The following is a 15,396-nucleotide window of genomic DNA, read 5'->3' as shown; positions in this document are numbered from 1 at the left end:
TTATATATATATGATTATGGCATCAGACATATAGCTAAGAACCACGTGCAGATGTTGAGAGAGGAAACCTGCTGTCACCACTTCATGGACTACTCTTTCCGATTAGTAGCAAGGGATCTTTTATATGCACCATCCCACAGACAGGATAGTACATAGCACTTTGTTACACCAGTTGTGGAGCACTGGCTGGAACGAGTAATAATCCAATGGGCCCACCAACAGGGATGGATCCTAGATTGATCATGTATCAAGTGAGCGCTGTACCATTGGGCTATGCCGATCTCCTTCAAGCAATCAAGCAATCATTTTGACTCACAAATAAGGCAAGTCACAGAGTTATTGTTGGTTTGGCTGAAGACATTTTTAAAAAAAAATTGAGAGGGTAACTTTCTTTTTTCTGGGGGATTTGGAGGTTTTATTTTTTATTTTGTGTGTTGGGGGGGGGGGGGTGTGCTAAAAACATGACTGACATGGTCAAACCAAATAATTTGCATCAAATAAATTTCTAATGATGGTAAAGATGGACAATCTGATCATGCTGATGGGGGTGAACTGACCAAAACGGGGAGGTGGGGGCTAGTCTGGAAGATGACCAACATGATAACCAGAAAAATCCAAAAAATTCCTTTGTCAGGCAATAAATATGAACAAATGACTAATTAGAAACAATTACTAACCATTCTGCTTCGGTGTATCAAGAAGATTTTCTTCGGTGGTTGGAGTCGTAGCCATTTCAGTGTATTTTTTAGAATTATTATGATTTCCTTCGAACTTTCACGTCAACAGGATTTGTCACTGCGTAATACGTCACCAAAAAATGTGTTAGTCTTGATAACTTTGATTACAAACCTCTTGCAAAAAAAAAAAAAATCCCAAACAGTCTGAGTTTGACCGAGACTAACCAAGAACGTTTCTTTTTATTTCAACTTTCAAGATGGCGATGAGCAAGAGAGGAAACGTAAGTTGGGCATTTTATGAACACAATGTTTGTAATATACTATAATAAAACTAGACTAGATGGATGCTAACGTCGTCAGTTTCAGATATACTCAGAAATCTAGGCTCTGGAAAGAATGTTAAACTAATTTATTTTGTTTTATCATTGGGCCGATTGGCCAATTTTCAGATCATGTAATTTCAAAAATAAAGATTCATGGTGATGGTAGGGACCGCGGACACTTTTTAAATATGACAAGAATGATATTGATTGTTTGCTATACTGAAGAAATACCTTTAAAAGAATTTTTTAAAAATAAACAAATAAAAAATCAATTAGCCGTGATCCCCAAAATAAAATATTTGTAATCAGGGTAGGTAACTTCGTTTTGCAAAAAAAATTAAAACCCCAAAAAGTTTGGCACACGCAAAATTGTAGGAATGTATTCATTATTTTCAAATAAAACACCTTCAGTACCATTAATATAATCAGTATAATCGACTAATTGGTCATTATAATAGGAGAAGCCATGTGTTTAGGGAAGTGACGTCACGTATCAGCATGCGCGCGCATCTGGTAGGCAGAAGTCTATCATAATGGCCATTAGTAACAAAGCGAACTAGCGTAGCGTGAATAGCAAAGAATGGCCAACACGTGCTTAAATTACCGCTTGTAGCACGGGAACGCTATTCTACATAGCTCCTGTATGGAGGAGATACATGTACTCTTTCCACCCATAAAATTTGACGATTGACCGAGTTCAAAACTATAGCAAACTTCCTTTTTTTTTCTTTTTCTTTTCACCTGAATAAATATTTTTAGTCCATGTATTTTTAAAGCGTCTGGTCCATATTTCAAGTAAAGCATTACAAACGAGCGCGCGCACACACAAATAAAACTAATAAAATAAAACGAGTAGCCTATATTTTTTTATTTAAAACTGTTTAAAAGAAATAATTGGCCTACACTTTGTTAAAGGAAATTATTTCTTTAAACAATTTTAAATAACCCATATATATATATGTATATATACATATACATATATATGTACATATATATGTACATATATATGTACATATAGATACATATATATGTACATATAGATACACATACATATATATATATATATATATGAACATTTGTTACAAATGAACAACCAGTAGACAGTATATAGACAGTAGTTATATATATATATATAACACATCAGACTTGTCTACTGGTTCATTTGTAAGGCTTTTCATGAACAATAAATTTAAGCAAGTATCTTATTAGAAAACTTTACAAAAACTTTTAAAACTATTAATTTTATCAAGTCCTTTTTTATTCCTTAAACTTGTTGATATCGGATACATATTAACACATTGTATTAAAATGGAGGAACCTAAATTTAGTTTCCATACATGTTCCATGACCACACATACATTTCTCCCTCTAGCTACAGCGTCCCTTTTTAAATATTAGTACAGAACTTAGCCTTTTAAAACCGGATACATCTCAAATTTAATTTTACTTGGTCCCTCACCTGTGTGCTTTACATCTTCAGAACATTTTGTAGCATTATTTTTTATATATATATATACATAAAAAATTGCCATTAAATATTTTAATCGCCTAATCCCATGCAGGCCAGGACATAGTTTAATACGCAGTCGATCTAGGATTGATTCCTGTTGGTGGTCCTATAGGGCTTATTTCTCATTCCAGCCAGTGCTCTACAACTGTGTAACAAAGGCTACACTATTTATTATCCTGTCTGTGGGCTGATGCATATAAAAGATCCCTTATTGTTAATCGGAAAGAGTAATCCATTGTGTGACAGCACAGCAGGTTTCCTCCCTAATATTATCTGTGTGATCCCTAAAACATGTCGGACTCTATATATCCGTAATTAAAATGACTTGATTGCATTGTTAAATAAAAAGATTCCTTCCTTTCAAATCTAAAACAGTGTCAGTTACCTTTGACAAGAGGCACAGTTTCAAAGGCTATCACTTTCAACCTGATTAATAAACCAGTTAAAACAACAAATTACTGTAAATGGTAACAATACAATGTTTAAATGTAAGACACACATTACACACAAGCAAATATCATTTGATCATTGGTTTATATGATAATAGAAAAAGAAAATAATAATATTGTGTTGTCTATTGTTTCTCGATATAATTTTATGATTTGTAAAGTCTGTTTTTTATTAGAAAATAGAGATTCCTGGTAAAAAAAAAGATTAAATCCAAGTGTTATCAATGTCATCATCACATACTGGATAGCCCCAATAATATTGCACATGGTAGTTTGGAAAGTCAGTGAAAAAGGTTCTGGTATCCTTATGCACAGAAACATGAGATACTGTAGAAAAGAATCGCTGAATCCAATACCAGTGTTCTCCTTAGCATCCCTTAATTCACCCTAAAACTTAAACGCCCTTAATTCATCGTGAAAGGCCCATTTTTCATCCAAGAGTTGCCGGTTCTCTTTTTGTCCACAAACAGGGATCACTGATACCTAGAAAAAAATAAGAAAGTTGGTAAATTTCTATGATATATAAGTATGAAAGTTTTATATTGTGAATATTGAATATTATGGAAATATTTGAATACACATAAATGTATTTGTGAAGACATATTGACATCTGTCACTGATGACAATAATACTTGTAAATACAATCAGCTCCCCTTTTCTTTCTTTATTTGCTGCAAACAAATTCAGATAACTTATATAATAAATGCATGTAACAATTTATGTTTTTAATAAAATATGGTGGCTATCACCAACTTGTGGATCAATATCCAGTTTTATTATTAGTATTTACTTATTTTTAATCCCAAACAAAATGATTTAATAACATTTGATATCCCACCCTGAAATGTTTATACCTTTTATTTTATTATTAAAAAATCAACTTACACATTACAAATACACCTGTGGATCACTTCTTCAATACAAAAGTAAAACATTATAATTAACATATAATATAATTAATAAATGGAATATTTCAGAACCATTTTCATATGAAACAATATATATATGCTTGATTGTACACACACACACACACACACTCCCTGTTATTTAATTAAAAATATAAATACTCCAGCCACCTACATATTTTATGGCATAATACAATATAAAATATATTCAGCTTTTGTTTTTTTGTTTTACCCACTATAATGGATCTGTCAATACAAACAAAAAGTTACATAAAACGTTGTTTGTCGATTGACTGGTAGGCCTACTGTTCACAGGGCATCTTTGTTTCCATGTCAGTTTGGTGGGGGCTTTTATTTTTATTATTATTTTTTTGTTATCTTTTCAATTTTCATTTCAATAAAATACTGACGTGTATTAGTATTACGAATGAATAACATACAACAAACCTTGTATAAAATGACGATCTCCGTTGTGGGATGGGCAAAGTTGATTGTTGTCAGCTTTAACTGTTCAACGTTTCGCTTCCACTGTATTTGATGAAACTAATTTCATAATCCTTACTACAGTGACTTGTGCATCTAACAACAACGTATGAAATTACCATGACAAAATACCATTCATCAAAACTAGTCTACACTGATTTAATTGACGGAAAAACATTCGATTGTTCATTACTACTAATGCCAGTATTGTCAACTGGTTTCTTGCCTACCAGCGCTCGCGCGGTACCACGTGATCAAAACATGTGACGTCACCGTGGCTTCTCCTATACCCATCCACCCCCAAAAAGGGTTCAGCATAAGAAAACGGCCATTTTTGTTGCATAAGCATATATCATAAAACATGTGGAATGTAATAAAACTCATTTGTGCATTACAAATGAACATTACCATTATCGTCATGTGCTACATGTAACTCCTCATTCATTACCCGCTTCAGTCGGCCATGGAAAAAGTGATATACAGGTCAATGGTTAATATGTAAGAGGACAAAATGTGTACCATTAATGTATCTCTGTCAAAATGTCAACTTGTGTGTGTGTGTGTGTGTGTTATATGAGAGATAGAGAGAACAGAGAAGTGAGACAGTGAAAGAGGAAAAGAGACAGAGCAAGAGAGATAATAGATGTATGTATGTGTTAGGTTTTGGCAAATTGAGTTTCTTCATAAATACAAAATTTGGAATAATTAGAGAATGCTTCATTGTTGTTTGTATGGCTTATTAGCCAGCCTGTCTTTGATTTAAAAAAAAAAAGTTAGTGGCATTAAAAAACAAAATTACATCACCCATGCTATGTTATTGAAACAATTATATACACAGTTAAGTACAATGTCAAAGTTGGCATTTTTACCTGGGTACCACTTTAATTGATTACAGCCAGTGCTCCACAACTGGTGTAACAAAGGCTGTGGTGTGTACTATCCTGTTGGTGGGATGGTGCATATAAAAGATCCCTTGATACTAATCGAAAAAGAATAGCCCATGAAGTGGCGACAGCGGGTTTCCTCTCACAATATATGTGTGGTTCTTAACCATATGTCTGACGCCGTATAACCGTAAATAAAATGTGATGAGTGCGTCGTTAAATAAAACTTTTCCTTCCTTCCTTCCACTTTAATAGTTGATATTTTGACTTGACATTTTTTCCAGTGACATTTTGACCTACATCCGTTAATTATAAAGATGTGGTTATAGGGATTATTTTTATGTGATTCCCTAACAACAGATGTGTCAGGGCCACAATAAATGTATTCATAATAACAAATAATTGAAAATGTAAACAAATATCCGCCATCTTGGATTGTAGTAAACAGACAAACAGGAAGATGTTGTTTTTGGGCGATCACAGTTATACAATAAATCAAAACATCTAAATTTTGTCATGTACTGCAAGAGTAATAAATTAAATATAATTACCTCACAAAAATAAATACTTGCAATAACAACAACAACACTATTTTTCAATAATTAAATGCGATATTGCTACTTTTTCACTTTGCCACTGAATAAAACGTAAAGTGGCACGTAACACGAGTTCTGTATTTGTTATAAAGTTTTATCAATGTATTTTATACCTGTTACAAGTACTGGTATTCTTCAAATATTAAACAATAAATGTTTTATAGACGTTAACTAACATGTGCTTTTCAAACCTTGCATTCGGCAATGGTGTAACGGATGTGAGTGGCGCTACCAGTCTTCCGGTGCGGTCTCTAGTGATGGTCATCATGATTATGATTTCTTCATTAGCTTGTCTTACTACGAAATAATCATAATCACTTCGTACCATAGTCATTTCGTACCATCCTGCCTGGTCATTTCGTAACCTATTGTCCGAACTAAATTGTTAACAACTACGAAAATTTACTCTCCTACCTTTAATTGCCATTAGATATCCTCCAAAATTTGTCCATACACAAATCTGGAAAAAACCATTACAATGACACAGATTCCATATACCAGATGATAACCATGTCACCTATATCGACTTCGCTGAGAGCGCATAGGGAAAAAAGCATGTAATTTTGTATCAGCTGCCATTTTGACTTTTTATGGAATATTCTTCAAGATGGGTGAAAGGATAGGACTTAATCTAACAACGTCATAACATGTTATGATATAAAAACAAACGTGATGACGTCATATTATTATAATTTTTTATTATTATTACTATTATTATTATTTTAATGATACCACTAGAGATCATTGATTTCATAGTAATTGTGTCACATACTTTGGAGGCTTTCACCCCTCTTGAAGAGTATTCCATAAACAAGCAACATGGCAGACGGCAGAAAACTGCATGTATTTTTCCCTATGCAATCTCAGCAAAGACAATATCGGTGACATCGTTGCAGTCTCGTGTGTGGAATCTGTATATTTGTAGTGGTTTTTTTGCAATTTGTGTCTGGACAAACTTTGGAGGAAATCTAACGGCAATTAAAGGTAGGAGAGTAATTTTTTGTAGTTGTTAACAATTTGGTTCGGACAATAGTCATTTCGTACCATTGTGAAAAGTCATTTCGTACCCTGGTCATTTTGTTAGCATGAACCAATGATTTTTTTTCAAAATTCAAATAGGAAACTCAATGTTTGCATACATAATAGTATGGGTTTTAGAAGATGAATGCTTTTTGTTTTAATGAAAAAGAGTGAAAAATTAATTTTTAACTAATTTTTGTATACGGCCGGTTGACAGACCTTTACAATTTTTTTTTGCATTTTCTGTCCAAAAACCTGTATAATGAATGTAGCACGGCAATCATCCAAATAACTGGTGATTATTTAGTTTTTTACATGTAATATGACCTCTAATCTGATTGAAAATGGAAACAAATAATATAAAGCAGAATTAAAATGGTTTTAAGTATCGTTTTACAACGATATATGCAAGCAAACTAAGTACAGGTATACAGAACAGTGCATATCCCGATAAGCCGTCTCATCTGGATCTACTCTGGTTGCTCCATGTTCATGTTAGTGCATTATGATTATAGAATGCATGTGAAAAATGAACTGGTATGTGCATGTATAGTTGTGGGCACGTAACTCTGCAAACACTCCTGTACTGTGTCTGCTATGGATATTATGGGAGTTTTGGCACAGTAACGTGTCCACAACTAGGGTCAGTAATGAGAATAATCATGTTCATCATATTCACCCACCAATGTCAGAAAATTATTTTCTGTTTTTTTTGTTTTCATGAAATACTTTTGCTGGTGACGTGGTGTCTTTTGTGGGACCTCTGAAGCCAGTAACAAATAGATAGACCAATCAAAATTTATTAAAAAATATTTCCCTCAGAGACAGAGATCTCACAAAATACACCATCAGGAATCACCAAACAAAATAATGAACTGACTTGGTAGGACTATGATTAGGAATAATCTTTGTAAAGTTTGTTAGACGTGTCCGGGTGCCGATGGAGTAGAGACGGAGTGGATGTATCTTTGGGCTAGTGGTTTCCCCCCTCCTCTCGCTATCGCTCGATCGTGGGTTTTTTTTTTGGTTTTTCTTTCTTTCTTTTTTCTTTTTCTCTCGGCTGAATTTCGTTTAGTAAATTTGATTGTGACGTTTGTCATCGAATAATATCAACAACGCATTCAGTATATAATAATAATCCACTTGAGCTAGGTCTTCAAACTGCAGTAACATGCTATCTCTACATCGTCACAGTTACAGCATGCATTGTTTACCTTTCCCTTTCAAGTTTCTGGCACAGGAAATAAAGTCTAATGACATGCGTGTTTTGATTGGTTAGACACGTCACATGGTAGTTAATCTCGCACATATGTTTTAGGCTAAGAACTTGGAAATCACCAATCGCGACATGTTAATCTCAATCAAGTAAACCCCAGCCATGCTTTGAATTTCAGTGTTTGTTTTATTTACCTATTGTTTTTTAATTTAACACTTCGCTGACATGTGGTTATCGGCAATCAGGAAAACAATTTACTTTAATGGTATCCGCATATATGCAATGACTCGGCTTGGCCTATTACATGTAGCGGTTTGGATAATACGCCACAGCTGCCGATACAAGATAATACCTTTTTTGTTCATCAATTAACAACGGATTAGATGTCGCCGTTATATTCTTTTGATATCGGTCTGACACTGGATAATGCCCTGTATTTGAGCAATTGGCATCACCGTTTCTGGCGACATAAATAGAAGGCCCTAAATATATAACCAACTACCAAATACACCGAACCATCTATTACCGTGTGTCACACTGTCGTACCCTCATTTAAATTTAATTATTTTGATAGTGTCTTTAGATATCAGCCAAGAGTTTGCTCAATTATGTTTCCTGGGGGGGGGGGGGGGGGGGGGGGGGTGCAAAAGCGAAAACGGGACAATGACGATGGATCACACTTGACAAAAGACCAAACGTACGACACGACAAAAAGCTTAAAGTTACAACATGATTTAAGTGTTTGTTTTATTTTACTGTTATACTCGTAAATGTGTAATGTTAAAAATCCAATTATAATTGATCAGGAATTTGGGCTAGTGCTTTATCTTGGTGGGCTAGTGGTTTTCACAAACCCACTAGCCCTGTGGCTAGTGACTTTTCAAAATATTTGTCCAAACAAACAATTTTTACACATAAAAAGTGTACGGAATTAGCCTCCCATCATTTTATGACACTTTTACAGCTGCGACAAATTCCGTACACACACCCAGAAACCAAAATTATGCTCACATAGGTAAATAGCCTACCTGTCAATATGTAGGGGTGGGGTTTTTTTCAGAATTTTTTATTTTGTTTGGTTAAATTGTTTCTCTCCATGTAGTAAATATACCACGTTTAAAACCAATTGTAGTCTTGTTGATTAAACTATACCAAGGTGTGGATCCAGGGGTTCGAGGGGATCTGGACTCGAGACAAAATATTGTGGGGTTTTTTCTCTTGTGTATTTTGAAGGGCCCAACAACACAGTCCTCGGTTGCTCCCAGGCTGCAATATTCAGTTTCCTTCGAGCACCACAACTATAGAAAGCATATATAAATTTAGGAACCCTCTGCTAATTAAATAATCTCAAATTACAGACAAATCATAGCCCGTCCTAGTGAAAAAACACCAAAAATAAACTAAACGAATTAGTCTGCAGACAATGTTTATTTTTGTATTCCTTTATGAAGGCAAACCATGACCCATCTATACCCTGCAATTGCGTAACCAGCAGAAAACTCCCAACCCCACACATATATTTCATACCCACAATACCCAACTCCCAACCCCACACATACATTTCATACCCACAATACCCAACTCCCAACCCCACACATACATTTCATACCCACAATACCCAACTCCCAACCCCACACATACATTTCATACCCACAATACCCAAAAAGAACCACTGTGACCCCAGACAGACCGAAAACCATGTCATTAGGCCCTTATTAAAGTATGTTTTTTCATGTATATAGCAAATCTCTCTCTCTCTCTCTCTCTCTCTCTCTCTCTCTCTCTCTCTCTCTCTCTCTTCTCCCCCCCCCCCCCCCCCCCGACACACACACACACCACCACCCCCTCCTGCAAAAAAATCCTGGAACCGAGCCTGAAACCATACATTTGTCATCAAATGCAATCCAAATATATATCGACCTGGTGAGATTTTATTCATAGCTACCCACCTGTACGAACTTACCCAATATGGTGTACGGAATTACCCGCCTCCAATATCAAACGGTAAACAGTTCGTAAACAATTTTGAAACTGAGCATGCTCAAAATGTTCAACATATTACACTTCACAAAAGGGAGATCACTCAATATTAGTATTGTTCAGGCATATCATCTGTCTGCAGGGTGCTGTACAGAACTTCCATCCAAACCTGTACAGAATTACCCGACTCGTCTCTATGTATAGCAAGCAAATATAGGCCTAATACTTGCATATACCTGTATAGGAAAATATGCTTACCAAGGGAAGCAGTGTATTTACTTGAACAAGCCATCATTAACCCAATTGACCAAAGTGTGCTTTTAATATTTATGTTTTAATAATTATGATAATAATAATAAATTCATTTGAACCATTTTCCAGCTACCAGTTGACTATGGTACGAAATGGCCGGATACTTATTACTAGTATTATTTTGATTCATTTGCAGGTGGTGTTTGCAGAATAGGACTAACATTGAGTCGACTATTGATTACTCATACTACAACCTGACATTTTGTCCAGACAAATCTTGAAAAATCAATTACAATGCCACACATTTTTTGCAATTTTTTTTTTAAGTTAACCTTTTGACAAAATTAATTAATCTTGTCATTACTGTATGATTTTCTTTAGCCTAAACTTAACCTATTTTCTTTCTGGGGGAGGCCCCCCATGGTTGCATTCATTTCCATAGCACCATACCCAAAAATTATTTCTGGCAGAAACTATGTCATCTATATCGACTTTGTTGAGACCACATAGGGAGAAAAGCATGTAATTTGTGCCTGCTGCCATTTTGCCTTTATATGTATACTCTCCAAGAGGGGTGAAAGAATATGACATAATCTAACAACATCATACCTTGTTACGATATAAGGCAATCATGATGATGTCATATTAATTACGTCACATATTTCGGAGCCTTAAAAAAGTAAAATGGCAGACGGTGTAAAGTTGCATGCTTTTTGTCCTAGGAGTTCTTAGCAAAGTCGAGATAGGGTGTCATGTTTATCATCTAGTATGTGGAATTTGTATCATTGTTATGGTTTACAATATACATGTAACTCGGAACCTTTCCAAGTAAAAGTGGAACATGAAACATTGTACCGATAAATATTCATTTTACCTTAAACATTTTTTTATCAAAATTCTCTTCCTTTCTTCAAGTAATTTCTACTTTTCCAATTATGGATCTAAATTAATTATCTGCTTAATGTAAATTTATTTTATTACTTTCAGGTTCGGCTTCCGCCGGAAGTCAACAGAATTTTGTACATTAAAAATCTTCCGTACAAAATTACAGGAGAAGAGATGTACGATATATTTGGAAAATATGGTGCTATCCGACAAATACGAGTGTAAGTTGCATTTAATTAACTGGGGCAGGACATAGTGGGTTGCAGGATTAATTGCTCCCAGTTTCCCCACATCCCAATCAGCTCCTCACAATTGATACATCAAAGGCCATGATATGTACAGTCCTATCTATGAAACATTCGTATAAAAGATCTCTATCCATTGGGGGATTTTTTGTGACAGAGGAAGCAAGTCCATTCTGCCTGTCTTCCTTCTATTCCAGGGAACATTTTGTTTTTAAAATCTTGATTATCTAGTCCATGAAAAATTTAATAGCAACTACTGTTTAATGTGCTAAAATTGTCTAGCAATATCTGAAACTTGCATAGGTAATCACCCTGCAATGTCCGCTATATCCCTCTTTCCTCCTCTCCCATAATTCCTTCCATCTGTTATCACATACCATATAGCCACAGTCTGTCTGTTTTTCCTCTCTCTTTCTCCCCTCCCATAATTCCATTCCATCCCTCATTCTCTGTCAATCTCAAGTCATCACGTACCAAATAGCCGTAGTCTGCCGTCTTTACCTCTATTCCCCCTACTTTCTCTCTCTCTCTCTCTCTCTCTCTCTCTCTCTCTCTCTCTCTCTCTCTCTCTCTCTCTCTCTCTCTCTCTCTCTCTCTCTCTCTCTGTGTGTGTCTCTCTCTCTGTGTGTGTGTCTCTCTGTGTGCGTGACAAAATAACCATATGTTAGTACGAAATAGAAATAGCCGTAGTTTAAAATGCATCAACTTGTAATAACTGTGGAATCTTATTTGTTTCAGTGGCAACACACCAGACACCAAGGGCACTGCGTTTGTAGTGTATGAAGACATCTTCGATGCCAAGAATGCCTGTGATCACCTGTCTGGTTTCAACGTCTGTAATCGCTATCTCGTCGTCCTCTACTACCAGCCAAACAAGGTGGGATATTACATCACGTTTGTATTCTCCGATTTCAGGCATCGAAATCAGCAATATTTGGTGCAGAATTTTTTTACATTTTATATAATGACACCTCTAAAGCACATTGGCTATTGAATGTCAAACATTTGGTAATTTTGACATATATTCTAAGAAAGGAAACCCGCTACATTTTGCCATTAGTAGAAGTTCTTACAACCAACAGTCGATCATCACATATGGCCAATTGAAGCACAGCAGCAATTCATTTAAGGCTCTCCACAGCCTTGTATGCGGGAACAATTAATCACTCCCCCAACAAAAATTGTGGTGAGGTTTGATGTAATTTTTATTTCCCAATTTCGGGCATTGAAATGAGCAAAGTACAGGCAGGGCAACCTATAAGTTATGACAGTTTTATTGAGTTTATAATTCTCAGCATCATCTTGATTTGAAAAACACACAACTGACCAGTATTTAGGTGGTGGTTGTGGTTTTGTACAATAGGATTTTGTTGAGTACGAAGCACCATTTTCAACTTTCTTGATATGCGGTAACCTCCCTGTTAACTGGATGTCCATTGTCAACTTTATTTAGTATTTAAATGTGTGGTCTCCTGCACCATCTCAAAGCATTGTTTTCTAATAAACGAGAGAAAAACAACTAAACATAAAAACATTCCGGACAAATTTCCTGCAACTCCTTGTAGAGGGGCAAGACGTAGACTAGTGTTAAAGTGTTCGCTTGATGCGCGGTCGGTCTGGGATAGATCCCCGTCAGTGGACCCTTTGGGCTATTTTTCGTTCCAGCCAGTGCACCACAACTGGTGTCACAAAGGACGTGGTATGTACTATACTGTCAGTGGGGTGGTGCATATAAGAGATCCGTTGCTGCTAATCGAAAAGAGTAGCCCATGTAGTGGCGACAGTGGGTTTCCTCTCTCAATATCTGTGTGGTCCTTAACCATATGTCGGACACCATATAACCGTAAATAAAATGTGTTGAGTGCGTCGTTAAATAAACCATTTCCTTCCTTGTGTTAGCTTGTTAGTCTCTAATTTCTCTACTCAGTCCATCATATTTAGGGGAAAGATATCTCTGTAATATTAAACAAATATTTTACAAGCTTATTTATAAAATGTCTTTTGTTTATTTGCAGACATTCAAAAAGATGGACACTGATAAAAAGAAACAAGATTTGCAGGATTTGAAAGCAAAATATGGACTGAGCACCCCCGAGAAAAAGTGAAACATTCCGCTAAGGAATGTGTGAATATCTATTTGAATCTACACAAATATACGGATGTGCATCTGGCAGTGAGACTGAAATCGGCAATGAGACTGAAATCGGCAATGAGACTGAAATTGTTTGACATCTTAGTAAAACATCTATGTTGATTGTGGCAATTAACATTAGGTATGATCACATGGGAAGATTTTTCAGTCTCGACAATGGATCACTTCGTAAATTTTATTAGTCGTGAGATACCACAAATTCTAAAATATGTATCACAAATCTAATGACAGTTGACAAATCTAAAGAGATACCACAAATTCTAAAATATGTGTCACAAATCTAATGACAATTGACAAATCTAAAGAGATTTCACAAATTCTGAATGTTTCACATGTTTTGCAACATTTCACAAATCTTAAGAGATTTTTTCTCCATCTGAAAGATATTTCACAAAGCTTGAGAGAGTCATATCACAAGTTTTAAAGGCGCCATTTCTCAAGTTTAGCATTTGCTTCCATTTTGAAATCTAAGAAGCAGAGATTTCTGCCCACTTCACGCAATGAATTTTAAGCCTTGATGAATTTCACAAGTCTTTAGACAATTTCACAAGTCTTTAGACAATTTCATAGATATTAAGAGATTTCACAAATCCTAAAATATGTTTCACGAATCTCAAGAGAATATTTCACAACTCTTGTGAGATGTTTTACATGCCAAGTCATTTCACAAGTCTTTTAAGACTGCACTGATTAAAATTATTTGACAATGCAACATCATTTCTTATATTAAAGAGTTAATACCTGTTTGTAAGAAACAGAAAAGGTATCTACGATGTCAGGGCTCACCCTGTCGTTTGCCAGTTGTGAAAAAAATTCTAATTTGTTTGCTGAAACAATTATAAAAAGTTAACGGTAAAAACCCAGATTCCCATCCACAATACATTGTCATATAAAGACATGAATTTGAATAACATTTAGCATATACTTCTAAATCTAGGGAACCAGGGTTACTTTAATTTAATATTACCCAGAAGGCAGTTTGAAATTAGTTACAGTCTATGAACAGAATTTAATTTTTTATATCACGATGTAGTTCACATATTTTAATACATTTTTAATGATAACAACAATGGGCAGTTTAATTTACCATCTGAATTGGTTGAAGTAATGTTATTTTTAACAACAGTACTAACTAAATGTATTAAACTTAACATTTGATTTCTTTTATTTGTAAAAAGAGAAAAGAAAAAACAACCATAAAATTAAAGGCTGTTCAGTTGGGGTTTCTTGTAATGATGGTTCACATGAAGTGCTATACAGAAAACAAGAAGAGATTTAATTATACATGCACTAATGTGTATCCTTCTGTGACCTATTTTAATTTAAAAAGATTTTCACTGATGTGTTGAATACTACATCATTCATTGTAAAATATGCATTTTCACATAAAAATATTTCACAGTCGGCATGTGTTATTTTTTCTTGTATCCATTGTGTGTGATAATTGTCGTGTTTTGACCAATCTATATTAAATCTTTCTCTATGAAAGGGCGGGACGTAGCGCAGTTGGTTTAGGATCGATCCCCATCGGTAGCCCCATTGGGCTATTTCTCGTTCCAGCCAGTGCTTCACAACTGATGTAACAAAGGCCATGGTATGTACTATCCTATGAAGTGGCGACAGCGAGTTTCCTTTCTTACAATCTGTGATCCATAACCATGTCTGATGCCATATAACCGTAAATCAAATGTGTTGAAGTCTGTCAGTAAATAAAACATTTCCTTCCTTCTCTGTGAAAGGAAAGGAATTTTTGTTTGAACACCTCAGCAAAGATTCAAACAAATGGCTCGCTTACCATTAACATGATTTCGAATGTGTG

General features: G+C 35.2%; 2 protein-coding genes across 2 annotated transcripts in view; one reads left to right on the top strand and one right to left on the bottom strand.

The window, feature by feature from the left end:
• The window catches only part of LOC121377515 (tumor protein D54-like), a 53,622-nt gene extending 52,790 nt beyond the window's left edge, over window positions 1–832 (bottom strand). Inside the window, exon 1 of the mRNA XM_041505534.1 lies at window positions 678–832. Within this exon, the coding sequence (XP_041361468.1) occupies window positions 678–732 (55 nt within the window). The 5' untranslated portion in view covers window positions 733–832. The remainder of the gene's footprint in view (window positions 1–677) is intronic.
• A 40-nt stretch (window positions 833–872) lies between these two features.
• LOC121376894 (splicing factor 3B subunit 6-like) lies at window positions 873–14,981 on the top strand. Its single transcript, XM_041504677.1, has 4 exons — window positions 873–958; window positions 11,283–11,401; window positions 12,164–12,302; window positions 13,441–14,981. Exons 1-4 carry the CDS (start codon window positions 935–937, stop codon window positions 13,528–13,530), a joined length of 372 nt encoding a protein of 123 aa, XP_041360611.1. The 5' UTR covers window positions 873–934; the 3' UTR covers window positions 13,531–14,981.
• Window positions 14,982–15,396: the final 415 nt, after the last annotated feature.

The sequence above is a fragment of the Gigantopelta aegis genome, chromosome 7, assembly GCF_016097555.1.
Source record: "Gigantopelta aegis isolate Gae_Host chromosome 7, Gae_host_genome, whole genome shotgun sequence".
Lineage (NCBI taxonomy): Eukaryota > Metazoa > Mollusca > Gastropoda > Neomphalida > Peltospiridae > Gigantopelta > Gigantopelta aegis.
The sequence above is the reverse complement of the archived record's forward strand: the minus strand, read 5'-3'. Positions and strand labels throughout refer to the sequence as shown.